The sequence below is a fragment of the Vanessa atalanta genome, chromosome 29, assembly GCF_905147765.1.
Source record: "Vanessa atalanta chromosome 29, ilVanAtal1.2, whole genome shotgun sequence".
Lineage (NCBI taxonomy): Eukaryota > Metazoa > Arthropoda > Insecta > Lepidoptera > Nymphalidae > Vanessa > Vanessa atalanta.
This window is the reverse complement of record NC_061899.1, coordinates 6,132,410-6,158,904: the sequence shown is the minus strand read 5'-3', so window position 1 is coordinate 6,158,904 and position 26,495 is coordinate 6,132,410. Positions and strand designations below refer to the sequence as shown.

The window sequence follows — 26,495 nt, the reverse complement described above, 5'->3', positions numbered from 1 at the left end:
TCTTTCCTAATGCCGAAAATATTAATACTGTTAAATTACATTAGAAGGAAGAGGGCACATTTCTATTCAGGCTCGTCTTAGTCCAGAGAGCGAAAAACCAGAGCGCTGCGCATTCTGCATCGACGATAATGGTCACGTTGGACATTGAGATCTTCTTTAGGGCGGGAGAGGAGACAGCCAAAACACTGCTTGAGACGAGATACAATGCCATAAAAAATAGAAATACAATGCCGTGAATAGAACCATTTCATAGTGGCGGCTTTACCAGCAGGCTGAGGATTGAGCCTAGATGACCAATTTGAGTAGCGGTTAATTTATTTTTTATGGCGTATGTGGCAAATGCGGAGTAGACTCACCTGATGGAATGTGACTACCACCACAAATATATGTACATCTGTAACACCTTGCTTGCGGGTGTGTGGCTGGCCTTTGAGGAATGTGTATGCATTTAGATAACAATATAATTTTTATAGGATTTGTAGCTGCAGAGACAAAAAAACAAATAGGAAGATGGATTTCTAATGTCTTATGATTTTGCTCTTTTCCATTTACTCAATATTAGAGAAATTCCAACGAACTGCAGCAGAATTACAAGAACAAACTCCGAGACTCACTCGACACACTCGTAGCGTGAGGGTGCAAAAATAATATAATCTAAGGCATATGTGCAACTGACAGTTAAAAGATAGAGTGCAGATTGAATTATGTCGCTGAGCCCATGCAGGTTGAAGGATACAATGGTGCAGTGTTCGATTCAACCTTAGCGCACTGTAAAAATAGGATCAAACATTCAAATCATACCTGAAAACGAATTATACTTTTTTTAAAGATAAAAAAGCATTTTCGGTAACGCGAAGAACATATTTCTTGCTAATCCGCCTAATTTTGCGGTGCATAATTTTTTCTGCCCTGGGGACTAGCCCCGAATGCCCAGAGTGTAAATCCAGCGCTGCACATGCGGTCAAATATCTTCCAACACTTGGTATGTTCGTGTTCTAACGGATACAACAAAACTTATGAATTTTTAGACGATTGCACACCGTGAAATTAAAACGATCGCCACAACCCCACATATGGTGAAGTAAAAATAAATCCGCTGAATTTATTTCTTTTTGGTCGAAGGTGTTTCTTTTCGAATACTTGTAGGTGTGTTTTTACCAAAATGAGCAATTTTAAAGTTCTAATAATGAATACATACTTTGCCTTAGATTAATTATAAACACAAATGAAGCGCATTGACAGTCAATTACGTGAGCACTCAGCATGTTACGTTTGGATTTGATTGAACCCACGATTATCGATTAAGATTGACGGATTCTGATCTCTGAGCTGTCTTGGCTTTTTTTTCTGTAAAAGTATAAATTTCGTTTATTATGAATGTGTGTGCTGTTAGGATTATAGGAGTATATTAGTATTTACTGCCGGTCCTCCATAATGGTCCAGAAGATGACGACAAAGCGGGAACGGGAAAGGGCTGATCGCGCCCGGACGCCCGGCGCTTAAAAGGTAGGCTCTGACCCTGGGTTCGTGTAAGAGGGAAGTGCTAGCCTCGCGTGTCCTATTTCTAACGGCACTTGAGATTCGCTAATAGCACAGTTATATAATCCATTATAGACGCTAACAGTTCTTGATAAATATATTTTTATGAATCATACAACACTATTCTATTTAAACACTTTTACTTGCAAGATCCGAAAACAGTTATGTCGTCGTTCAAAGCGCCAGTTTTTCGCAACTCCATAGTGAATATCATAGATTAATCGAGCTCTCGACCAATGATATCGCGTCATTTCGCTGTCAAATGTTGTTTATTTGGACTTTGTCCTCTCGTGGTTGGAACAGACCGCAGATACTTCTAGAACGTCATGACGCATATACACATATATATATAAAATGAAACGACATAATGATTTTCCACTTATTTTATTTGAAATGGCCACTGCTGTAAAAAATATATAAACAAAATGTTGTTTCTAGCAATTAACATCTCTTCCTTAAACACTAAAGATTTGTTGTATTTACCTTTCTTTGTGAAAATTCCAAAAATGTAGACACAGATATCGGCTTCACAGTACAAGATAGTTAAGTACCCTTGAAAACGTTCACGACAAAATATAACATAAAATTAAAACAAAAATTTTTGGGACGTTCACAAAAAAACTATAATGCACATCCGACGATATAGTTTTACTTTCAATTTAAGAAAAAAAAAGAAAATATATTATTATAAATAGATGTTCTCCGGCAACGGCGTTTCTTATAAAACGAGGCTTTTATTATTCAAAGTGTAAATAATATTTCTTTTAGCTAAAAATTGAAATTAATGAAAACAAATTTTGTTATTTATGGCGACACTCCGCTTAGCATAAATACATTGAGTGGACACGACAATGTGTATGGACCCATTTGATCATATAATATTCCTTTATTTCATAAATATAGCGCATAACGCAAAATCACATTGAAACACTTGTCGGTGTGTGCGCACACATCAATAATATTTTTTTGTGCTGACCGTACACACGCGAGTTATATTTCGTTCATTATAATATCATCAAGTTATAAAGACAATATTTGACGAATCTAAGTGCCAGCTTAAAAGAAAGGCAGGCTGCCCAGGAACACCTTATCCAAGTATTTATCATAAATTCGTCTCGTGAGTGAACAATTCCTTTACTCAAGTAAAACTATACAATCGAATCACTCTTAACGTTCTTTACATTAATTCACAGCTTTGGTCTAAAAGAGCGCACAGATAAAAAATATAATCTTTTTTATAATTACTCTCATATAAATATCCGATTTATACATCACAATTTTGATATCAAAAATCCGAAAAAACAAAAAATTGCGCGCGCTCCCCCCCCCCCTCCTCCCCGCGATCTAATCTTAAACACTAAGTAAATAATTCTTTAACACTAACAAAAAAAAATTTCGACGAAAAACTAGCGTTTCCTCTACGTGTGCGTCACGAATACGAATTATTATTTAAAAAAAAAAAAATATTGTACTCATATGGTCCTATGAAAATGCAAGAACATTTCGGAAATAAGAATATTTAAAAGAGCACCAAAAAGAAAAACTATATCCTTAACATTACATACAAAAAGATTATCTTTTCGCGCACGAACGAGACGACGAAACAAACTAAATAACATATATAATATAAATGTTAGTATATCACGACGCCGATTTACGAAATTGATTTCAAAATATATATAATACAGTCGTACAGTACTTGAGAATTAGTATTATGCATCGAAGTCGCATAAGACACGACGAGGCTACACGCAGTCGTATGCGTCTTATTCATTTGCTGTCTCGCTCGCACCGGTCGGCAACAGAAACGCAAGACACTTTCCACTTCAAGTGTACTTTGACAGTTGATTTCGTAAAGTACAACACCGTCGTTTCCGATGTTTGCCGATGTACAATATTTATTCTGAAGTACTATAAATAATTTAAAACAGTAGACGTCGTCCGTCACACGTCTAGATACTGTCGAAGGGAATGCTGACAACACAATCTGCACCTGGCATTAGGGCACATTCACACGGACCGCTGTATTTCTAGACATTCTTATACCTGTCTGAGAGACCTGTAACGCGAATGTTTATTTATCTGATCGGTATTTATTACGTGATCTGGAATACTCTCGTGTAACTCGTGACGAATAAAAACGTATCAGATAAAACGGACCGCTGTGTGGACGTACCCTTACAGATCGTTCCAATATAGAAATTATACAATACGTAAACAAAATCAACAATTAAAATGCATTCGAAACATCCGAAATATTACCGAACACGCAACCGCCGAAACCCTTAGTTTAAAAATAAATCCAAATCATATCTTTACAAACGAGGCGGTTATTCTACATTTACTTGTCAACTTTGTACAAATTCCGATCAAAACAAAAAAAATATTTCTCCAAACATTTTGACAGTTCTCTAAAATCCCAGATTCCGAAGAAACTTAAAAAAAAAAAACATCCCTCTACTCCAGAGTATGTCTTGTGCAACGTTAAAAAAAACTTTGGCAAGATCTAAGTCTAGATTTATCAAAAAAAAAAAAAAACATTTATATCCAATTGTGACGAAAAAGAATTAAGACTTACACTAAACTTCCATTTACTTATAATTGCCACGTAAATTCGATAAAATATCACTTTCCTAACCGTTTACACTTGATTATAGAGCTTCATCGAAACCGACACAGCAATCTCAAGGAGTATTCACGCAACCGCGGAGACCTGTGTCGAGGACGACGCATAAAATGCGATTTCGAAATGGTAACTACACTGTACTATATTGTATAAATAATGTTAAAATTATATAAAATAAAATATAAAACAAATCTATACATAATCCTATAAAATAAAAACAATCAGATTTTTGAAATATAAATATATATATATGTATGAATAAAAATAAAATCTTGAAAATAATACGGCAACAATCTTCACACGTGCTGCTCGATCGCATAAAAAAATATATTCGAATTCGATAAAGCATTCACATTCTCCAAACGAGCGCAGATTCGTGCGCACGATTTAACAGCACATGTTAAAGTTTTCACTAGATATATAAATAAATTAAAATAATAATCATTTTTGTACTAAAATATTACAATAAAAATGTACTTATCATTACTGAAAAATGTGATTATTATAAGCTGCCATGATATCATATATGTAATGGCATTAAATACACAACTTATTTAAAAAAAAAAAGAGAACTTTAAAATGCGCTATTAAATTAAAAAAAAAACATCAATGTCAAAATTGCCGCCAAAATTAACGTTAAAACCGTAAAACGTGTTCGCTTTAAATGTCATATAATACAATATATGATATAAAATAAAAATTTATTTACAATTTATACATAATACATATGTATATAAAAATTAAAAATAAACTTTAAAAAAAAAAACACCGAGAGATTATCGTCGCTTACAAAATAATAATTTTACTCATTTATATTATTTATTTTCATCATCAACTTTGGAATGTCTCTCATCACTGTAGAATTCTGCTTAAATCCTGGAAAAGAAAATTCACTTTCATAACATTATATCGTATCGCTGCTTTAATACTAACAGTAGTGTGGAATCTATACTAATATTATAAATACGAAAGTCGCTCTGTCTGTTACCTCTTCTCACTTAAACGGCTGAACCGATTTAGATGAAATTTGGCATTGAGATAGTTTCTTGGTGGTAGTCTGGGTAGGTACCACCCAATCATCAGTTATTCTACTGCCAAACAGCAGTACTCAGTATTGTTGTTGTTTCGATTTAAATGGTGAGTGAGGCAGTGTAACTACAGGCACAAGGAACGTAACATCTTAGTTCCCCATGTTGGTGGCGCATTGGCGATGGAAGGAACGGTTAATATTTATAGAGACATCAAATAAAATACGCTTTAGAAACAAATCCAAATTATAAATTCAACAACAGTTCTGGACTAATGTATATTTATGTATAATACAACACTCTTTATTACTATAAGTAAATACTTAATACAAAATTACTTCAAACTAATCTTCCCATTAAATATTACCACTTTAGGATCTAGGGCCAACTAAATTTGGGAACCAGTGGACTAGAACACAGTTTGCCTTTAAAGACACAATTACAAATACGTTATCCTCTATGCTAAAACGGTTAATAAAATGAGTGTACTCACATCATTCCTCACCTCATATCGATGCAAGAGCTGAGATGAGTTATAGTGCGGACTCTCGCTGTAAAAGAACGGCCGTTTCATTGTGTTTTGCCCTGAAAGCGAAATAAAAATATTTAGTAAAGTATATATTAGTGAGATACAATATATGAAAAGTGTGGAGTTAAAATATATTAATAAATATGACATGTCATTCAATACGACATTATAACATTCAAGATTATATTATTGATACAAAAGTATGGAGCTAGCGCTTGTTGACTTTCAGCGAGGACATGTTATGCAAATTTAGTTATATTAACTGACATAACTCGGTATCTCAAATTTTGTAAAAGAGTAAGAAGTCGAACCAGTTTTTTACGTTTACTAAAATTCTGTAAAATGACAATTAAAGAGTCTACTTGAATAAAGTATATTTTCATTTTTGTCTCAATTACTTGCCGGTTCTTGGTAGAATCTACACCTCGAACCGAGGGTAGTTTATTATTTGAGTTAATGCTGTTACATGACAATACCAATCCGCTCATTAAAGTCTGCTTAAATAAAGAACGTATGTATTGATTGTGATTTTAAATATATACATCCCGTCGACTAGCGTGCGTGTGCGTGTGCGTCTGTAATTTTGAACGAAAGTGTTTGTATTTGAATTATTGTTCTAGTATGTGGGTGTGCGTGCGTGTGTGTGGGGGGGGGTACACTCACAGAGCTGCGTGTGCGCGGCGAGCGCGTTCTGCTTGGCGATGAGCAGCTCGGGGCCCGGCCGCGCGCAGCCCTCCGCGCCCGCCGCGCCCGCCGCGCCCCCCGCGCCCGCCGGGGGGAAGTACGGACTGCTCTGCGGCTGCAGCGCGCCCTCGCAGCCTGCCGGGGGCCGAGTAGGTCATTTATCGAGGTGTGTTCCCATGAGAACCATCGTAGACATTGTCGTCGTGCGGGAAACCCGGTCGCGTACCGCGCCGTTGCGGTGCCAATTTTTATATGCGAGGGTGACCACTTACTACTACTGACGCATACGCTCGACTACATTCCTAAAATAAGTTTTAAAAAGGTCTGTCTCTCAGTCGAGAAAAGATTAAACGAAGATTAACCTGAATGACTATAATCTTTAGTAACTCTGTAGAGTACTATTTGTTCCTTCGTAATCCCGTATCTAGCACAACAGTAGCATCGACATAGTAGTTTTTGAAGTACTGTGAAAATGTATTCCTGATCGAGTTCGGCTACGTCGGGAACTCTCAAGGTAGACTTACCAATTGCGCGGGACATAATAAGAAACAAAACCGTGTGCGCGCCTATAACTTAACTCTCATAATCTGATGTGTCGGCAACTTCCGAGACCGGGAAGTGTAAACGGTGATATCTTGGAGACTCCAGACTGTTACTGAGTATAACTCGTAATTTACAAGAAAACCCAATATCGTTCTATTGCCCTACACCGATTTTACTTCAGGATTTCGGGATCTAGAGCCTTATAAGTTCAACAGTAGTACCGACGAAATTGAAGTACCTAGTTAATGGTACTCACCGCTGGGAGTTTCCGGTTCCTGCTTCACTTGCTGCTGTATCTGTTCCAAGATCCTCTGTTGATCGATGACTCGCCTTTGACTATCGTACATAGCGTTTTGGTCTGGAAAAGTAACAATATTATAAATGTATTAATTTTAGACGGGTTGGATTTTCTAACATTAGAATACATATTCTTAAAATTTCCTTATTTTATTAATATATTATGACAATCAGCCCCGGGTGGGTTGGCCACCTGATGGTAAATGGTTATCGGTACTGTAAGAAATAATTATGTGTTTTTAACCATTAAGTTTATTATTAAGTTTATTAGGAACTAAGATGTTATATCCCTTGTGCTGTACTGCTCTGCGGCTGTGTCAAGTTTTTCGCCATCGAATTTAACGCTCGTAGACAATATACTAGCTGGAATTTAAAATATAATATTATAATAAGTTACACTGGCCCACTCACTCTTCAAACCGGAAACAGAATTATTTGTTTGGCAATAGTATATATGATGAGATGGTGGTGCCGACCCGGATGGCTCGCACAAAAAATATTTAATCTAAATTCACAAGCTCACTCACACGCACGCACGCACGCACGCACGCACGCACGCACACACGTACGCCGCTATTGGGTACATAAAGAAATGTCCTACCAATTTGATCTTTATTCTGTTCATAAATGAACTTCTCCTCGTCGTTGCCGAAGTCGATCTCCTGCTTTATATGGTTCTCGTTGAAGAAGTTCTGGTTCTCGTTGATCCTGTGCTGCTCCTGCAATATCTGCAAGTTGTGCTGCTGGTTCCGCAGTATCTCGACGCTGTCCGGGTACGGGCTCTGGTACACGAAGTCCGGTCTGTTCTGATACTCCTTGTCTATGTAGCCGCTGTATACGTCCTGTATTTTCGGGTATCCGTTCTCGAGTACCGACTTCTGGTAATCGATTTTTTCGTAGCTGTTGTGTGACTTCCTTTCCAGGGCATACTTCTCGGCCTCCTTGTTGTACTCCTCGTTCGTCTGAGGGATGTAGTCATCGGCTAACTTGGAGAAGTCCTTGGGCATGTCGTATTTGTTCAGCTCGGGGTCGTACGACTCCTTGAACTGACTGTAATCCATCTCCTGGTTCATCGACTTCTCAGATTCGCTGTAGTTCTGCGGGTTGTCGTCTTCCTCGGAGAGCACGGGGTCGGTTTGCATAATCGCGTCCTGTTTCTTCGGTTTCATTTGACTCTGTGCCTGGTTCTGTGGTATGCTCTGCGGCTGTGTCATGTTGTTCGCTATCGAATTTAACGCTTGTAGACGATATACTAGCTGAAATTTAAAATATAACATTATTATAAGTTGTTTGGCAATAGTTGTAGAAATATTATACATTTGCATTTTTTTTATGAAATAGTTTGGTGGACTGTTAAATGGGCCTGATGATGAGAGGTCCACCGCTTCCCTTAGACATTGGCGTCCTCAGAAACTAAGCAACCCTTATATCTCCATTGCGCCACCAACGGAACTAAGTTATTAAGATATCTTGTGCATGCAGTTACAGTGGCTCACTCATCCTTCAAATCGAAACTTAAGCATATTGAATATTGCCGTTTAGTTGGGTAGATAATATAGTGGGACCTACCCAAACGCACTTGCACAGAGCCCTACCAAGTGACATTTAGGAGATGAAACGTTTCTGTTAGGTCTGAAGTATTCAATTAAATCTTATGCAGATTCCAATAAACTAGTTTGACCTTGATAGAAGCGACATCATTGGTTGAAATCTATATCTTAATCTGTGGTATTAATTTTGGATTCACGAACAATCCGATTTGAATATCGACGGACCTATTATCGGAACTTTGGAAGTAAAATATAAGTAGTAAAGTGAAATAGTGTTGTATTATAAATAAAGACTACTGGAACATGGAACAAATAACGTTTGATTATTTTGCTCGTATCATTGGAATAAGGTAAATTAATTTCCATTATTCTACTAAATAAATCCATACATTAACCGTCAAAACCGAGTAGAATAAGTCAAGACGAGCGGAAGATACATACCCAGAAAAGCACGAAACCCTATCACCAAGTATATTTAAGCTATTATATATTAAATTTGTCAAAACAAACGACAAATAAAAGCATCCTGTATAAACATGTCCAAATGTGTAAAAATGTACATATATCAACTTTTACTCACATCAGAGTATTTAAGACGAGATATATATAAATCTTGTATCGCGATAGCTCTGAAGGTCGATCGTTATTTATAAATAACATTCAAACGAGATTTAAACTTTAATTATGATTTTATATCGCGCTTTTTGTCCCTCGAGTCCGAAAATAAATGACCATTTAAAGGCTTCATTCATTTATTAATTACTAAATTTCCATGGTTTTTTTTTGTATAGGTGGCAAAACTACTAAGAGACTACCATCGGCCGTGGACAATTGCAACACTGGGTCTTGCAGCTGCATCGCCGGCCTTTAAGGAAATATGTAGGCTCTTTGTCACTCAATGAGTAGTCCTAAGAGGCAGAATCGCGCTGTTGGGGAAACTCAAAAAACAAACAACAAACTATGTAGTGCGGATGAGACTTGGAATTCTAACGCGGTGTCTGAAGGTGAAATTCAAACAATTGCTTGGAACAATTCCCGAATGTGGAGGGCGACAAAAGCCTTGGTTATGTCGGAATATATTTCTATATGAGATTTGTAAGCTTAAAAAGACTCTAAGGATAGTCCACCACGACGTATACCTGTATGATTTCTCATGCAGGACGAACCTTTTGGCAGGTTTTGCTAGTACATACCCTATACAAATATTATAAAGAGGAAAGATAAACTCTAAGACCACTGAACCAATTTAAAAAAATTCTTCCAGCAGGTACTTTAAGCAGGAGTAACATAGGTTTTTTATATTTAATTTCAGTAATAAAAAGATTTTAGTATGTATGTTCTCCTGTTATCACAAACTAAATTCCATTGAATTGGTCGATCGACTTCGAATCAGTAACAATCAAAAGGACACTACAGACGAATAAATGAAATTTTAGTACGTCCAGGTACCACCAGTGTCAAGAGAAGCGAGATGAACTTACGTTGTTGTCTTGTTGTTCTGGCGGCAGACCGTCCCCGGTCAGCGACAATGTCGTTTGACTTACATTTGACCATTTCTCTACTTTATCACTGAAACAATAAGAATTATATATATTGAGTATATAATTAAAAATATATATTACATATACAAAAGAGAATATTAGTCGAAGTCAAAGTGTCAAAAATCCCTATTGAATATAGAAGCTACACTTGCTTATTGGTAGTCAAAATTCTACCACCGGTTCGAAAATAAATACCTCGGACCTGAGAAGAACCGGCGAAAGAAACTCAGCGGGATTTTTTTCAATGTACAATAATGATAAATACATTTTCGTTTTTTCATTTGACACAGCCTGGAGGCGATCATCTCATTCCCAAGGTGTGTAATCAACTAAGAAGTCATTAGTGTTGTAATATCCTTTAGCACACAAACACTCTTTAACGATTCTTTTAAATTTTTCAATTGAATATTTTTGCACGTTTTCTGGGATCCCCACGAAAGAGTTACTAACCCTTTGTAATCGGGTACTTGGAGTAACAACTTAATAACTCACGTTTTAAGGGATCAACCCTCAAACCGAGCAAAACATTACGAACATCGTTTTATTTCTGAGCTAAGACTTCAGTTCTTACAGACGTAATTAATAAGACGACCATACCCGATACTGTGATCTTCCTTTTTGCTCTCCTTGTATTTCACCGTGCGACTCTTCCTTATGACCATCACTGTGCCGTCGGGGTTCAACTTGGGCAGGTTCTGTGACGGAACCGCGTCCTTCGACAAGGTTTTCCATTGACCTGAAATAATTTTATCACAATTAATGAGTCGCGGAACCAGAATAACGAGTACATACAAGAGATTGATAATTTATTAAAATTATCTTGATAAGTAAAGTCATTTCTGACGTGGAACATCTAGGGTCGCCAAATAGGGGAGGGGGGACTGACTGGTATGCCGTGACGATAAAGGGCTTGACGCTCTTTTGAACCTTTTCGCCGTCTCGTACACCAATATACGTATTTATTTAATATTTTGAATAGCTTCGCTCACGAAGTATTTTACTCGACCGCTCAAAAAAAGACTGTATGTGTGTGTTTCCATGCCGTACCATAACTTCTAAATGACTCTTCCTCCTGAGAGGTAACGTTAACATCCTTACATCATCCCATCCCAGTGACACTAGCTATAAATTCATTCATTAATTACAGTATTTTTCTTTTATTTCTTTGGTACATTTTTTTTTGTAATTGTACTCGCAGACAATTTAACTATTCGTTAAGCGAAACGAATCGTTTGTTGGTTTACACACGATAAAAAACATTTGACATCGAATCGACGCGATATTATTGGTCGAGAGCTCTTAATCTCTGATATTCACTATGGTTTCACGAAAACATGGCGGATTAAATATCGGCGAAGTCGGTATCGGAACATTTGAATTTCGAAGTAAAATTAAATTAGGTATATGTTATTAAGAATAAATATGTTTTATACACAAATATATATTGATCAAAAAGTGTTTATAGTGCCTAATATAGAAGATTTATTAGCAAATTTATTTTTTATTAATTTATCTTAAGTCATTCTTCGTTTGGAATAGAAATTATTTGTGCCTGTAATTTCACTGGCTCACTCAACCGGAACACAAAAATACACTACTGTTTGGCAATTGTTTGTTTATTTATATAAATAATTTCAGTCGCATCGCCACATCCTTTACAGATAATAAATATAAATAGCTTTGTAAACAAAACGAGACTCACGATTTTATTCGCTTTTAATTTGAAATATAGTTTGCATAATCTATGACCCAAAAATTATGTAACTATTTTTTTTATGTAATAATCAGGTGCAGGGTCAAGGGGCCATCTGATTGTCACCACCACATTAGATATTTGTGTCTTAAGAAATTTTAATCATTCCTGACATCTCCGATGCGTCACCAACCTCTAAACTAAGTTATTATGTGGCTGTACATGATACTGGCTCAATCACCCTTCACACCGGACCACAATAATACAAAGTGTTGCTGCTTGGCGGTAGAATATATGATTGGGTGGTACCAACCCAGACGGGCTTGCACGAAGCCCTACAACCAAGTGAACTTAAGTACATATTCTTATAGAAAGCGAAATACCCCTCACTGATTAATCTCGAAATCTCAGAAATTATAACACCAACAAACTTGAATTCTGGCACGTAGGTTCCTTATAGGACGTAGACATCCGCTAAAAACGGATTTTACGAAACTCCACCCCTGAGTGGGTAAAATAGGGGTTGGAAGTTTGTATTTTCTTAATTTCGCGCGGGTAAAGCCACAGAATCAGCTAGTATTACATAAAAGAATAGATTTTAAAACGCCAAATGAACTTACGACTTAAATAACGTCCAGTCTATTACAACGACAGGAGCGAAGATAAACAAACAAGTTTAACCTTGAACATGACATCACTGGCCGAAATCTAAATATAATCTGTGGTCATCTTTGTGGATTCGTGAAAAAATTGCGTTTTGAATGACGATGGAACCGGAACTTAGGAAGTAAATATATCTTTACATCTGCCGTTATAATCCATACTAATTTCTCTTATTTAATTTTGGGACTTTTATCCTACACTGGTCGGCAGTCCCACTGTCCCTCTTCCCTTTATTTAAACATTATTAATTATTTATATCTATTAGATAGAATTCCAGGTGCATCCTAGCAGATTCTGATAATAATAATAAAGGATCTTATAGAATACTCTGAACTAATCCAACATCGAACAAACTATAGTAATCTTAGAAATGGAAATTGTAACTCTATTTATCTGTTGCTCTTTCACAGCTAAACCACTGAACCGAATTTGATATAATTTGGTACGAGCAAGCTTGAACTCCAAGGAAGGACATATTTAATGCCTGACAACCAACCCTTAGAACGTGAGCGAAGCCGCGATCAACAACTAGTTACTAATATTCCCTTTTCATACTTGTTATTTTAATTACATATAATCATTATATTTTTATTATTTCAGTGATAAAAGTTGAAAAAGAATCAAATGTGAGTCGACATCGTCGCTGACCGGGGACGGTCTGCCGCAGGAACAACGAGACAACGTAAGTTCATCTCGCTTTTTACGCCAACACTGAACGACTTACTCCTAAAACGCGAGGACAACCAGTATAGTATATAATACGTAGATCAATACTTTACAATACATCCCGGAGTCTTGAAATTGAGTTTTGACGTTCCAGTGCCAAGGAAAGAGAGTGAAGCCGCGCGAACCGGAAAGAGTTCAGCTCTTTACGCTCTTTTCTGGGAGATACGGAGGAGGACATCGAGGCACCCGTTTTTACGCATAAATCTCATCACTCGTCTATACTGTAATAAAATAATACTTTTCGATACAGGCGCCTGGATTTAGGCTCGGATTCCAACACTGGACTGATTGGCCAACAATTGTGGATACTAACATCAATGTAAATCTGGTTATTAAAAGAGCGCGCGTTGCCCTTTTAAAGTTCCTTGCCGTTTCTTCTAGATGGAGACTAGTTTCCGAAACGGTGGTAGACTTGAAATATTAACGATTCAAATATACTTTATTGTAAAGTTTACTTCAATAAAATATATTTGATTTGATGTAATATCTTCCACTCAGTTTTCTAGTCTTCCGTGTGATTGGCCGCCCTATAAACCCCTTAATCGTCATAACAATAAGAGCGTTGAGTATCAACGTGAACGGATACAAGATACGTGAAAACCGATAAAACAAAATTATGTAAACCACGTTGAGGTGGAGAGTGACAGAAGGAGACCAGAGGTCGAGAAGAATGGATCGGTGATCAAACAATAGATTTGTAACAATCAAAGGGAGCGGGTGTTCCAGATTAACTTCACTTATGAGACGAGAAAAGTGAATAGAACTTATCGATTTTAAATGAATGATATGGATTCAAATCCAGGCGAGCACCAACGATATCCGTTGTTCTACTGCTGAAACAAGTCGTCCGATGGAATTTTGTCGTCTGTCACGTGTAGGAATACACATATACACACTGAAGTTGCGTGGAGATTTTAGCTCCTTTGATCATTCGTGTGGTTTTGATATTCGAATACATTAGTACTCGTTATAAGAATCAGTCAGTCAGTCGTGCACTTCATACAGTCCAAGTACCGTAGTATTAAACAAAAAAATCTGGACAGTAAATCGGCCACTTGATGGTCACCACTGCCCATAGACATTGGCGCCGTATGACATCTTAAACATTTTTCACTCAGCCAATGCACCACCAACCTTGGGAACCTGAGCTGTTATGTCCCGTGTGCATCTAGTAGCAATGGTTCACTGACCCTTCAAATCGAAACAAACATAACTAAGTATTACTGTTTGGCGGTACATTATATGATGATGATGAGTTGATGACACCTACCCGGATGGACTAAACTAAAACATATTAAACACAAGTAAATTCAGTTAAGCATGACCTATTCCTACTCGTAATCTTTAATTAACATCCACGTCTATCCACTGAGCTAAAACAACTCATATTTATACAAAAACATAATTTGGTAATTATCAATTCCCATGAACAATGCTTGCGGTTTTATTCATTGTTAATATATTTTTTTTAATGACATGTGCAACAAAAATTTATATTTTTAAACAATTTGTCTGCAACCATGTGTGGTTTTATTACTCACATGTAATTCCTAATGTACAAAATGTTACACTGTTGTGTTAACCAATATTATTTAAAATGTATATTGATGTTTTGATTACAATACAAATTTGTCATCTTTAAAAAATTAAATTTCAATGAAATCAATGAAAGTGAAAGAGACTTTTGCCCAAATATTAATACAGACTAAATACAAACAAAAAAAATACATTAATTTCAAAAATATTCATATTATTATTTTAACAATTGTTACCCTTCATACATTCATTATTTTTTTGCTTTGTGATCTTAAGTCATAGATTAAAATCGAAATTAACCTATGATACTGTGATGCTGGCTCATGAGATTTTATATATCTTCTCAGTAATCATAACAAATGTTTGGTTCTTTCTGAAGTATACGTGTGGTACGAACTTCCTACAATGCACTACAACTGATACTTTAACACCCACAAATAGATTCCCATAACTTTTGCAACTTTATAAGTAACCATTAAATATTAGTTGTAATTTACCTGGCTCATTATCACTTAGCATACTAATATAACAAACATAAAGAGATTTTATTTGAACATGCTAATATCTGGATCTTAAAAATTATTCCTTTGTTTGATAGCCCAATACATGACAAAAGTTTTAGGCTATTTAAAGTCACGCTACACACGGGGAATGGGAAAGCATAACACATCTAAAACCATATGGAACTACTAAATTATATATGAACCTTTATAAAATATACACATATAACTTTTACATATAAAATTTTGAAAATTATTCCTTAAGCAATATTAATTACAGGAATGGTTTTGAATAACAATCGTATCCTCGTATTATTATTACTATTTGAATTGCAAAAAAACCCAGAAAAAATATATAATGAGTCACAGATACAACACTCTGCTTTTATTATATATTTTTAATTATTATACATTTATATTTCACATAAATACTATAGTGTTAATAATTTGGATACTAATAATATATTAAATAAACAAAAATGTTAAAATGCAACAAGTTTTTGAACCGAGAGGGTCTAAATGCTCGAAAATTTGAATCTCAATAGAAGTTATAAGGTTCAACCCTGTGATTACTAAATGGTAGTCCACCATTGAGCTTAATTTGAGGTTGTAATTCATCATCTACCTGGTGCGGTACCATTGTGAGGAAACCTGCACGAATAATAAAATTTTCCTACATCCAACGGCACCATTAACAGAAATTAATTGATAATAACTTCTCTGTATATCTTTGGATACTTCCCTTTAAGATTATATGGTTATATACATATCTCTAAATCAAACATATTTATATATGTATATGATATATGCTCTTGTTGAATCCGTTTTACATAATGACTTAATCAATTTTATTGAATAATATTTCATAATGGTAATACTTTCCTGTAGAACCATTTCTTATAAACTTTCCTATAAAGCATATATATTTCTGGTTGTGTTGTTTAGATATTAATTCATAGAATGTACATATTTTTGTATATCACTGAATATTAAATCATTAAATGAGTGAATCAAAAGTGATTTATTTCATAATGAAGGGAAAATTAAATTTAAAATTAACTAAAAACCTGTACATAAAGGAAAAATATATAAAAATTACGATGCTAAAGTTTAACATCTTTTTAGCAAAAAACAAGGTTGTTTTAACGAAAATTCTTATTGGAATATAAAAAATAGGACTTATGAATGTCAAACGTTCGAGATAAAGGGCATTCGCGATGTTTTTATACGATTACATGCAGATTCCGGTCTCGAAATGTTTCCGGCGAGCGAGCGGTTTCCCTGACGCAAAGAATCGAAACATCACGCCGCTCGGCTGCTAGTCACTACCATGAGTCATGCGAGAGTGAAAACTTGAGTTAGACTTTATACTATGCTAGCCTGACATGGAAAAACCCTTATACCTTTATTCTTACCCATTGTTGTGACGTTGTAGTCAGCTTGGGTGAAATGCAGACTGCATACTTTTGAGTATTTCGTGTACGGCTTGCCGCGTTTCAGTATTAAATTCCACTTGTCTGCCATTATCACATCACGAGGAAAACGGTGGAACTTCACGTTCTTCGTCTTGCCGGCGAGCGAGGTGCATTGTGGCACGGTACAATAATAACCCATCTTAATTCCCGATAGACCAACCTTTGTTATGAACTTTCGGCGGTCGATCTTTTCTTGTGCGAACTTATCATTAAAAATGCCGAAAGGACGCACCGTCCAACAGAATGTCAAAATGGTTTATTTGATACAATCTTTATCACGTTTATTAAAATTGAAATCATCACACCGCAGCCTTGAAATATTTGACATGTATTCACCTTTTTTCCCTTCCCCACTTCCCACTTTTTAAGAAAAATGGCCACTCGTATGTATAGACAATAGAGTAAACAAATTACACAGAGTATATTAGAGTAACATTCAGTGTGCCCATATAAAAAATATTATAAATCTGTAAGCCATGTTGCTTAGGAAGAATAGAAAGTCACTTTCAACTCTAATACATAAACCTGGCCTACCCCTATCATAAGAACCAAACGTAGAAACCAAATAGTTATCAATAATACATAAGGGCATAGCAATTTTATAGTATTCTGCGAGTTTTTCAAACTTTGGTAAAGTTTAAAAAAAAAGTTATCACTGCTTTTCGTCTGAACAATTATTTATTAAATTTATATGATTTTATATGAGTGTATTTTTGCAAATGTTTCCATTGTGACAGTTAAACATTATTGTAATTCTCTCCCTACTTTCATATTTAAAAGTCTTTTAAAACCTGGCAACCCATATGTTTTTTATTTGTTTTTAATAGCAATAGCAAGTGAAAAGCAATCATGTCGCTGGCTTGGTGTTTATACGCAATGTTTTGTTTGTTTTTGTAATTTTCTACCAAATTGAATTTAATAATTAAATTTACAGATCATAGATATGTTACACTGTGCAACAAAGTTGGTTATGTATTAACAAAATGCCTTATTATTGTACGGTACCGCGGTGTACTTCGATGGCCGGCAAAGCTAAAAATGTTTCATTCCATCAATTTCCAAGAGACGAAGATCTAGCAAAGCTTTGGAATAAAATACTCAAACGTGGCAAGCCTTATACAAAATATTCGAAAGTGTGTAGTTTACATTTCACGCCAGAAGATTACACTATTACTAGCGGCCAAAAGAATAAAGGTAAACAGTGGTTTTTTTTTAATGCACCCGTGTTATTTTTTTTTTCGCGCGGGAAATTCATTTTGTCAATAATTGTTATTGCATTAATGAAACTTGTGAAAAAATATATCGTGTTATGTTGGTTTATATTGGGTTCGAATTGTATGCTTACGAAAATTTATCATCCACACGCAAAATTATCAGTTTCTTATTATATACTAAATAGGTACCACCTAGTCACCAGATATACAACTGCTAACCTGGTATAGTGGCAGGGGTAGATTTGAAATCGAATATTTAGCTGCTGTTGGTCTATGTCTCAAATATCACGAAAAATTTAATAATATGCAGAAAGAAATTAGGTATTTTTTAAAGATGTGCTTTGATTTTGTTTTTTGAGATTTTAACATCGACTTGTTTGTGGCTTCTTACGGAGCAACTTCTCGAATTCTAACCTTACAATACAAACCATATACAACCCAATACAAATATTCTTTATACAATATAAAAAAATCCACATTCAACTTACAAATGTCTCTATTGTTGTGATTGAGAGTTAGTGAAGCGACCAATATCAATAAGACTATTACAGAATATGTTATGAATTTACAAGACATACCATATAAAGTAACAGACTATAAGTGTCCTTTTGCTGGGCTAAGAAGCCTACTCCACCACGCTGCTCTAAAGCGAGTTGGTGGCTATACATTTCTCTGAATTTAATTGAATTTAGACACATGCAGGTTTCCTCATGATGGTTTACTTACCTGCCGAGCACAAGATGAACTTTATTCAAAAAATTAACACATGAAAACTCAGATGGTGCATACCTTCATTTGAACCCACAGTCATTGTTCAAGATAGACATTGGCACATATTCCAACCACTAGTCCATCTTGGCTCAAAATATACCATATATGCCTGCCATAATAAAGTAAAAGATTTAGACATATGTCAGGATAGTCGATCAAACAATTCAATCGAAAAATAAAGAATTTTATTTGTGCTCAATTCTAATCATATGGTTTATCTTATTAATTATTATTTATTATATAATAGTTTAAAAAATGTATTGTATTTCTTATGTTTAATTCATATTTTCAATAATAACCTGTAAGTAGTAGAACTTTTGCCTTGATAATTTTGAAATGTAATTTTTTATTTTAGGTGTGATATTGTATCTACTGTTGGTTGTCCTAATGAAAATAAAATAATCATGTCATCTTTGCCAATGCAAACTTGATCAAAGTAATATTTTTTGTCATTCTTTAAGTTAAAATCTAAAATGTGAAGTGAAAGTAACTCTGTCAGCCTGTCTATCTGTTATTCTTGCACTGCCAAACCACTGAACCAAATTTGATAAATTATGGTGTGAAGGAAACTTAGCAAAGAAAGACTAAGGCAACATTATAAGTCTGGACGCTGTTATAGACATTGGTCTTCCAATGTCTATAACAGGAGATATGTAGAGTAAACAATAACTAGTAACATATATATATATATATAAAGTTGTAATATATAGAAAATATCTTTCTCAATTGCCAAGTCAACAACTTTCAAAGCTGTATGCTTAAATTTAATTTGATTAGTAAAGAAAGATTTATGTTACATAACAAATAAAAATGACTACAGCCTAAATCATGATTCCAATTATTTGAAAAAAGGACCTGCCGTCACTGGTGTATGCAGTTATATTGAGCACTATATCTAATATGTTAGTGTTAGTCCTTTCATATAAGCCTAAATTTTAACATTACTATGCTGCTTGTTGTGTCAGCCATAGTCTTATAATGGTGTTACAACTGTAAATATTAAATTTAACTTCGTTGATCTACTGGTAGAAATGCATACTTAATCCTTTTAATGAACATAATTTCAGGACAGTGGAGAACACTCAGAAAAGATGCTGTACCATCAAGAAACTTGCCCACCGACTCACCCGTACCATACCGAAGAAGGAACTCTTCCTGGACACCACCACCAACTATGATTGATGCCAGGGTATTTGATACATGTATTTTATTATTAAGTACACATACAAGTTATCACATTGTCTTTATGATCTATTGAAAGGCTTATAAGTCTGCAGATCCTGATGACCTGCGTTCAATACCTGGTTGGCCAGGAGTTAGGTACTGAACAGTTTTTAATATTTCCTTGCCTTTGAAAGTATGCAAAGCCATTGGTCCAGCATCTGATATCTCTAATACCATAACAGAATTCCATCCCATTAGATCATGAGTTACAGAATAGTCATTTCTTCATTCAGCACATATGCGGCCTAACTATAATATGTCCTGCGTAGCATATAAATGTTTCTTATAACAAGCCAAGTAGCTGAAACACTTGCATCTTAACCGATGATTGCGGGACAGAACCCAGGCAAACACCTACATTAGAGCACCGAGGTGTTAGCTACGAAACTTCCTCAAAGGGAGAGGAGGTCTAACGCCATCATTGGGACATTTACTGGCTGTATACCTTAATCACAGTGGATGACATGTTATGTTTGATCTAGTTTATTACCTTACTAGCGGTTTAGAATTAAGAGAATTAATTTTATACCTAGCACTGGCTTAAAATCTCAATTCTATCAAGAAGAACTGCAAGCAACTCATTGGTTTTTTTTTTTTGTAATATGCTCGTTCTAATCATATTAAATTAAAATTATGTATCTTGCATGAAAATCAACAAATACTTCAAGGTCTAAAATCACCTATGGGTAAAATTGTATAACATGATATTTTTGGAAAAAAGATTTATGTATCGGTATATACCGCATCTATGTATTTAAATAATTCATATCTACGTGTGTATGCCACTTAACTCCTATACATATGGATTGATTTTGATAAAAAAATTGTGTATTTGAGTGGGTTCATGCAAGGCTTAGATTGGATCCGGTTAGTGTAAATACAGCTTTATAGATATGTAAGCAGATAGCTGATGTATCTGATGGTAAGTGGTCACCTTTATCTTACACACTGATACTAAATACGAGCCACTTGCCGTGTAAGATATTTCCATTGTACCTTTAATAACAAGTATAAATCAATTCAAATCAAAATATACTTTATTCAAGTAGGCTTTTACAAGCACTTTTGAATCGTCATTTAACAAACAATTTAAAGTAAAGCTACCACCGGTTCGGAATGTAGATTCTACCGAGAAGAACCGGCAAAAAACTCAGTAGTTACTCTTTTTCAACATCTAAAAATTAGTAATTCCCCGTAGTAATTACCGTTGGATTTACCATTGGAATTACCAGTTAGTACTCTCACACTTCGAACTGGATCAGTGATACATAGCGACTACCAAACGGGACTCGTAAAATATATTAAAATAATGCCCTATATTAAGAAAATAAATAAAAGATTGTAACAATGATCAAATCAGCATTAAGGTGTTCCCCTTTCCAGATGCAGCAACAGATGGCCCAAGCCATATACGTCCAAACCATGCTGGCGATGCAGGCGGCCAGCATCTCCGCACTCAACACCGGTGAGTCTAAAACACCGTTGTCGATTATTTTTACTTTGAGCTACACCAATTCTCAATGATTGTATGGTATAACGGTGCAGAAGGTGTTATAGTGAAAGGGATTAGGTGCTGGACCAAAGATTAACATGCTCTCCGAGGATTGGGAGTGCAACACTGTACCAATAATCTTGTATTGCTAGATGCACTTAATGGTCTGCCTCAAGATTGGACTCTGAACTGCAGCTAGCAGAAAACTATGTAAGTTGTTAGTCTTCTGAGATGAAATCACATGAAGAATCTTCAAAGGGTATCCCACCTCTGGAGAAATCCGAGCTATATGTGATTCTTACTAAAATGGTGGCCGCTGTGAAAACAAGAAGGGCTGTGCGATGCTGTTAACGGACCTAGAATACAATAAAACTCTCTGCTCATGAGAGGCCATACAAAGAGATGAACAAATCACTTTTATAAGTACTTTTAATGTGTTTTGAATTTTGTCTTTTTGTGCTTCGTTACGTAACGCGTTACGATGCCAGTCTGTCTGGCTTCCCTTTCTCTTACGCATACGGCAGCGGTAGGCAGGCTCCTCCTCCCACTCTAACCCACAGCGCTAGCCATATTTCAGACAGTTTAAGTTATCGCTTCTGTCAGGCGACCCGAAAAACACGCGTGTTTTTAAAAAAATATAAATTAACAACAAAAATCAATGAACAGACTCTTGTATAAACCCCCACCCCCATACATGTGATCTAGTACTTAATTTATGTTTGCAGAACAACCATCACCGACTGAAGAAACAGACGCTCAAATGTCATCTCCCAACCCTATCTCCTCACCACATGAACGAGACGAAATCAGTGATATCGCACACATAGAAAACGAATCTATAAATCTCGAATACACTAGCACAAATAAAGATTTAACACACACAGATACATTTAAATGCGAACAATGCTCAAAGTGCTTTAAAGATCCCGACGTTTATCTATTGCATAAAAGAAGTCACACGAGAAATAATACGGACAACGAAACTGGTAACACCGAAGAAATGTTAAAAGCTAATCCTATTTTAGCGAATCTCCTCAGGTCAAACGGTCCACAGACTTCGATAAGGAACGACACGAACGGCGTCTTCGACGTGAAAAATGTCAAAAGCATAGAAAATCAAATAATGTCAGCGCTGACAGCTAACATGGAGAATTATTTGAGGAATCTCTCAACCATTATGACGAATGGCAACACCGACGACGTTGAAAATGAACAGAATTCTGAGAACGGAACCGATTCAGATTCAAAAGGAGATTTAATTTCTAACTGTGATAAACAAGACTTGTACGACTCAAATTTAATTATAGACGAAGATTCCTAGACCAAGCACTGAGAAATTATAATAATAATATTTTTTTTTTAGTATATAAGACATCACGACTGAGTTCTTTCGACTATTTTGTAACCTAGATTAATAGATGATTATTACCCACCTTTAGTTGTAGTGCTAAGATGTATATTTTTCTAATAAAGTAACGAGTGTGAATAGACACAACTATTTCCTACTTTATAAACTTAGACTGATTGGAGCTTAAATCATGTATTCGGTGTAAAATGTAAACAATGTAACAATTATTTTAATTTCTATTGACCTTGGTATCAGCAAATTAACCACCTGGAGGTGACCATCACACCACAAGAAATGTTAACCATAACATTGCTATGTGCCATGAGATAAATAAGATATTATGTATGGGTCTGTAGTTTCACAGACTCACTCACCCTTCAAAACTGGAAAATACTACCCCCACAAGCTGGCCCGAATACTATTTTTTAATTACCTAATATTAATAATTTAATGTTTAAAGTTGGAAATTCTCATTTAACTTTTAAATAATCAAAAAATTATTACAATGTACCAAAGGTTTATGTAATAACATATATTGCGTCTAACTAAAGATATATACATATAAAGATGAGCTTAATTTATATTTGTCTATCAAAAAATGTCAACAACCTATTTTGCTGTGAACTGGCTTGAAAGCCGAGTCAGTCAGTGTAGTTACACATACAGGGGACAATAGAATAATGATGTGTACGTAATATTGTTGTATGTGTAAATGTATAATATTATATTGATAAAAAAACATGTTTACACATGTGATTTGCTAATAGCTCCTCTATGATATATTACTTAAATGTTATGTCCCTTGTGCCTGTACCTACACTGACTCACACACTTTTAGATCGGAACACAATAATACTGAGAACTACTGATTGTTAGTAGAATGTCTGATGGGTGGGTGGTACCTCCCCAGACGGGTTTGCACAAGTATGCATTGTTTACACTTTACACAAATGATGATGAAATACCCACCATTGAAATTATCTCCCTATATATGGATCTCGGTATTTAGAATTTTTAAATAGGAACTTAGTGCCTTAGAACTTTTAGTAATCGTATGGATGTAATTATACTAAGGACTCGCTCGAAATTCGATAGTTGTTAATTATAGTAAGTAAGTTATTATATGACACGAATGTATCGAAGCAGACCAATTATACAATTTACTTCTCATTTGTATCGCTTTATTTGGTGAGATGTCAAATAAAATGTCCGACCATCTTGTCTTTTATTTTTAACTCGCAAGGTAAAGATAAATAAACCTTTGGCCACTACGCAGCCACCGGCATATTTCCTGTAATACTCATAAATTTTATATGACGTCTGTGGCGACCCTTTGATTTTACATATTGTATGTAATTGGCTTATAGCTGCGTTGTATTGTGCTGCAAACAGTTCTTGATTAATATATTTTTATTTATAATACAACACTATTCCGCTAAACTACTTATAAACGTCAAGAAAATTTATTAAAAAAAGCGTGAAATTATTTATTTGTTTATTATCAGACAGAATATAGAAACTAATGGTGTTTTATTTAAATACCTATACTATTTAATTGGAAATAAACCGGTTATTCTCGATAGAATCTACATTTAGAAACGGTGGTTGGCGTTTAATAATTATGATCATTTAATTATTGTGTCATGATAGAAGCTCTTGCTCATATGACAAAATAGATTCTTAGGGGAATACCCTAGCATACAGTATTATGTATGTAATATTACCATGGAAGTAATATATACTACGTATAACTGGAAGGTTCACTGTCAACCAAACGCGAGCCGAGAGAGAATGACTATTAAGGCGTTCTGTCTCTCTCTAAAACTGTACCCATGATTTCAGAATTCCTGATACTTTTTGAGAATATTCACATCTCATGTGAGAGGTTCTGGGTTCGAAAGACCCTATAAGTAAATTACCTATCATTAATTTCATAGTAAAAATTGCCACTAGCTTTATGACGAAGAGAATGAAAAGCATCGTGAGGAAACCAGCAAATCCAAGAAACCATCAAGTTTGAGGACTTGTGATATCCAACAAGCAGAAGTGGGCTACAAGTTGATGTGTATTGTGTAGACAAAATAAAGCAAATAAAAACATGTTAAATACGTAACAATTTATTTACTACACTGAAAACTTAAATATTACTAAACAATATTGTTTTATGTAATTTCTGCCGTAATGTTGCGCGATTCCCCAATAAGTTCACGGTCTTATTTTTGCCATAAGTCGTCATTCTAACAGTTAAATATTTATTTGATAAACATTTTACAAGTGCAATATCGTGCCTATCTTCACAAGCAATTGAAATAGTTGGATGTGGAGGATCGAATAAAGATTCTAATTTATTATAAAAATTTTGCACGACCAGTACAGTAATTTTACTTTTAGTTGTTTTTAACATGGAATCCGACACCATTATTGTAAAAATTTTTTCAGTGTAACATATTACTTCAAACGCAAATTTTGATACAAATTTTAGGCCTCTTCTGTTAACAAATGAAGTAAATGAGGAGTTTGAATCTATATCAAGAACATAGTCGTGTTCTGTATTTTTTGACCTGTCACTTAATAAAGCGGTTTCACAGTGTTTACATGTAATTTTTTCTAAAATTTTTTTAACTATATAACCTGCAATGTAATGCAGTATTCTTTTCTTATACTCTGTCAATACAGATGAGCCCACAAGCTTAAGTAGGTTTTGAATGTCTTCTGTATATTCTTTATTGACGGGGTTAGATAGCAGTGATTTTTGACCACTCCTAAAGTCTAACACAGGGGTAGTTTCATAATCCTCGGAAGTGCAATTGGCGTTGATGCTTGGAGTTACGCTATTACGAAATAATAATTTTCGCAATGCATATCGCACTTGCAGTGCACTTGGGTTATCATTTTGTCCACCAGCAGCACGTAAACAAGAGAAAAACATTTCAATGTGATCCTGTGAAGCTTTGTAGGTGAGAAAATAATTAACTTCACCACTTTGCAACAAATCCATGGCTAAATTTGCAAAACTCATAGTGTCTATTATGAGGCCAAGAGCAGGTGTTCGGCGTCTATGTTGCAATATGTTTTGACCATTTATTTTCAGTTGGCTGATATATCTTCGGGTTTCCACTAAAATATTAAACCATATTTCTTTGTTCTGCAGCCTCATTGGTGATTTGAACCCCTTATCAAAAGGATTTTTACAATTAAAAACATCAAAAATACGATCCAGTACTCTAATATATTCCACAGTTGCCTCACTTCCCCCAAATTCAATATTACCACTAGCTCTTAAGTAATCTATTGCATCAGCAACAGATGAGCTAAGCAGTTGAGCGGCCAATCGTACATTCATTTTTTTATTATAAAAAGTAACATGTGTACTTGACAGTTTATTTCCAAATTTTAAACCCTCCTTTTCTTGTAATTTATGGAGCTGTTTTATGTACTTAAAATCTATATTTCCTGTCTCTGAGGCTAAATTACATTCTGCAAAGACATTTCTAAATAATTTCAGCATATGGGGTG

At 35.1% G+C, this 26,495-nt stretch overlaps 2 protein-coding genes across 5 annotated transcripts; one reads left to right on the top strand and one right to left on the bottom strand.

The window, feature by feature from the left end:
* Positions 1-1,907: 1,907 nt before the first annotated feature.
* LOC125074988 lies at positions 1,908-17,284 on the bottom strand. 4 transcript variants are annotated; one of them, XM_047686502.1, is made up of 8 exons: positions 16,859-17,284; positions 10,935-11,073; positions 10,278-10,365; positions 7,848-8,502; positions 7,206-7,307; positions 6,386-6,541; positions 5,687-5,778; positions 1,908-5,041 (listed from the first exon to the last, which is right to left on the bottom strand). In XM_047686502.1, the coding sequence occupies exons 1-8, from the start codon at positions 17,067-17,069 to the stop codon at positions 5,018-5,020; spliced, it is 1,467 nt and encodes a 488-aa protein (XP_047542458.1). In that variant the 5' UTR covers positions 17,070-17,284; the 3' UTR covers positions 1,908-5,017. The 4 variants fall into 4 exon arrangements, with proteins under 4 accessions (XP_047542458.1, XP_047542461.1, XP_047542460.1 ...); XM_047686505.1 differs by having other exon boundaries at positions 5,699-5,778; XM_047686504.1 differs by having other exon boundaries at positions 16,871-17,284.
* A 484-nt stretch (positions 17,285-17,768) lies between these two features.
* Positions 17,769-23,420, top strand: LOC125074989. Its single transcript, XM_047686507.1, has 4 exons — positions 17,769-18,124; positions 19,983-20,104; positions 21,523-21,604; positions 22,357-23,420. Exons 1-4 carry the CDS (start codon positions 17,914-17,916, stop codon positions 22,950-22,952), a joined length of 1,011 nt encoding a protein of 336 aa, XP_047542463.1. The 5' UTR covers positions 17,769-17,913; the 3' UTR covers positions 22,953-23,420.
* The last annotated feature ends 3,075 nt before the right edge of the window (positions 23,421-26,495 follow it).

Excerpts from the sequence above, each read along its gene's own strand:
- LOC125074989 (XM_047686507.1), top strand. The coding sequence starts at position 17,914 with ATGCCTTATTATTGTACGGTACCGCGGTGTACTTCGATGGCCGGCAAA. Across the intron at positions 18,125-19,982 it reads TAGCGGCCAAAAGAATAAAG|GACAGTGGAGAACACTCAGA; the intron begins GTAAACAGTGGT and ends ACATAATTTCAG. Across the intron at positions 20,105-21,522 it reads CAACTATGATTGATGCCAGG|ATGCAGCAACAGATGGCCCA; the intron begins GTATTTGATACA and ends TCCCCTTTCCAG.
- LOC125074988 (XM_047686502.1), bottom strand. The coding sequence starts at position 17,069 with ATGGGTTATTATTGTACCGTGCCACAATGCACCTCGCTCGCCGGCAAG. Across the intron at positions 8,503-10,277 it reads CAGAACAACAAGACAACAAC|CTAGTATATCGTCTACAAGC; the intron begins GTAAGTTCATCT and ends TTTAAATTTCAG. Across the intron at positions 7,308-7,847 it reads ACAGAATAAAGATCAAATTG|ACCAAAACGCTATGTACGAT; the intron begins GTAGGACATTTC and ends TTACTTTTCCAG.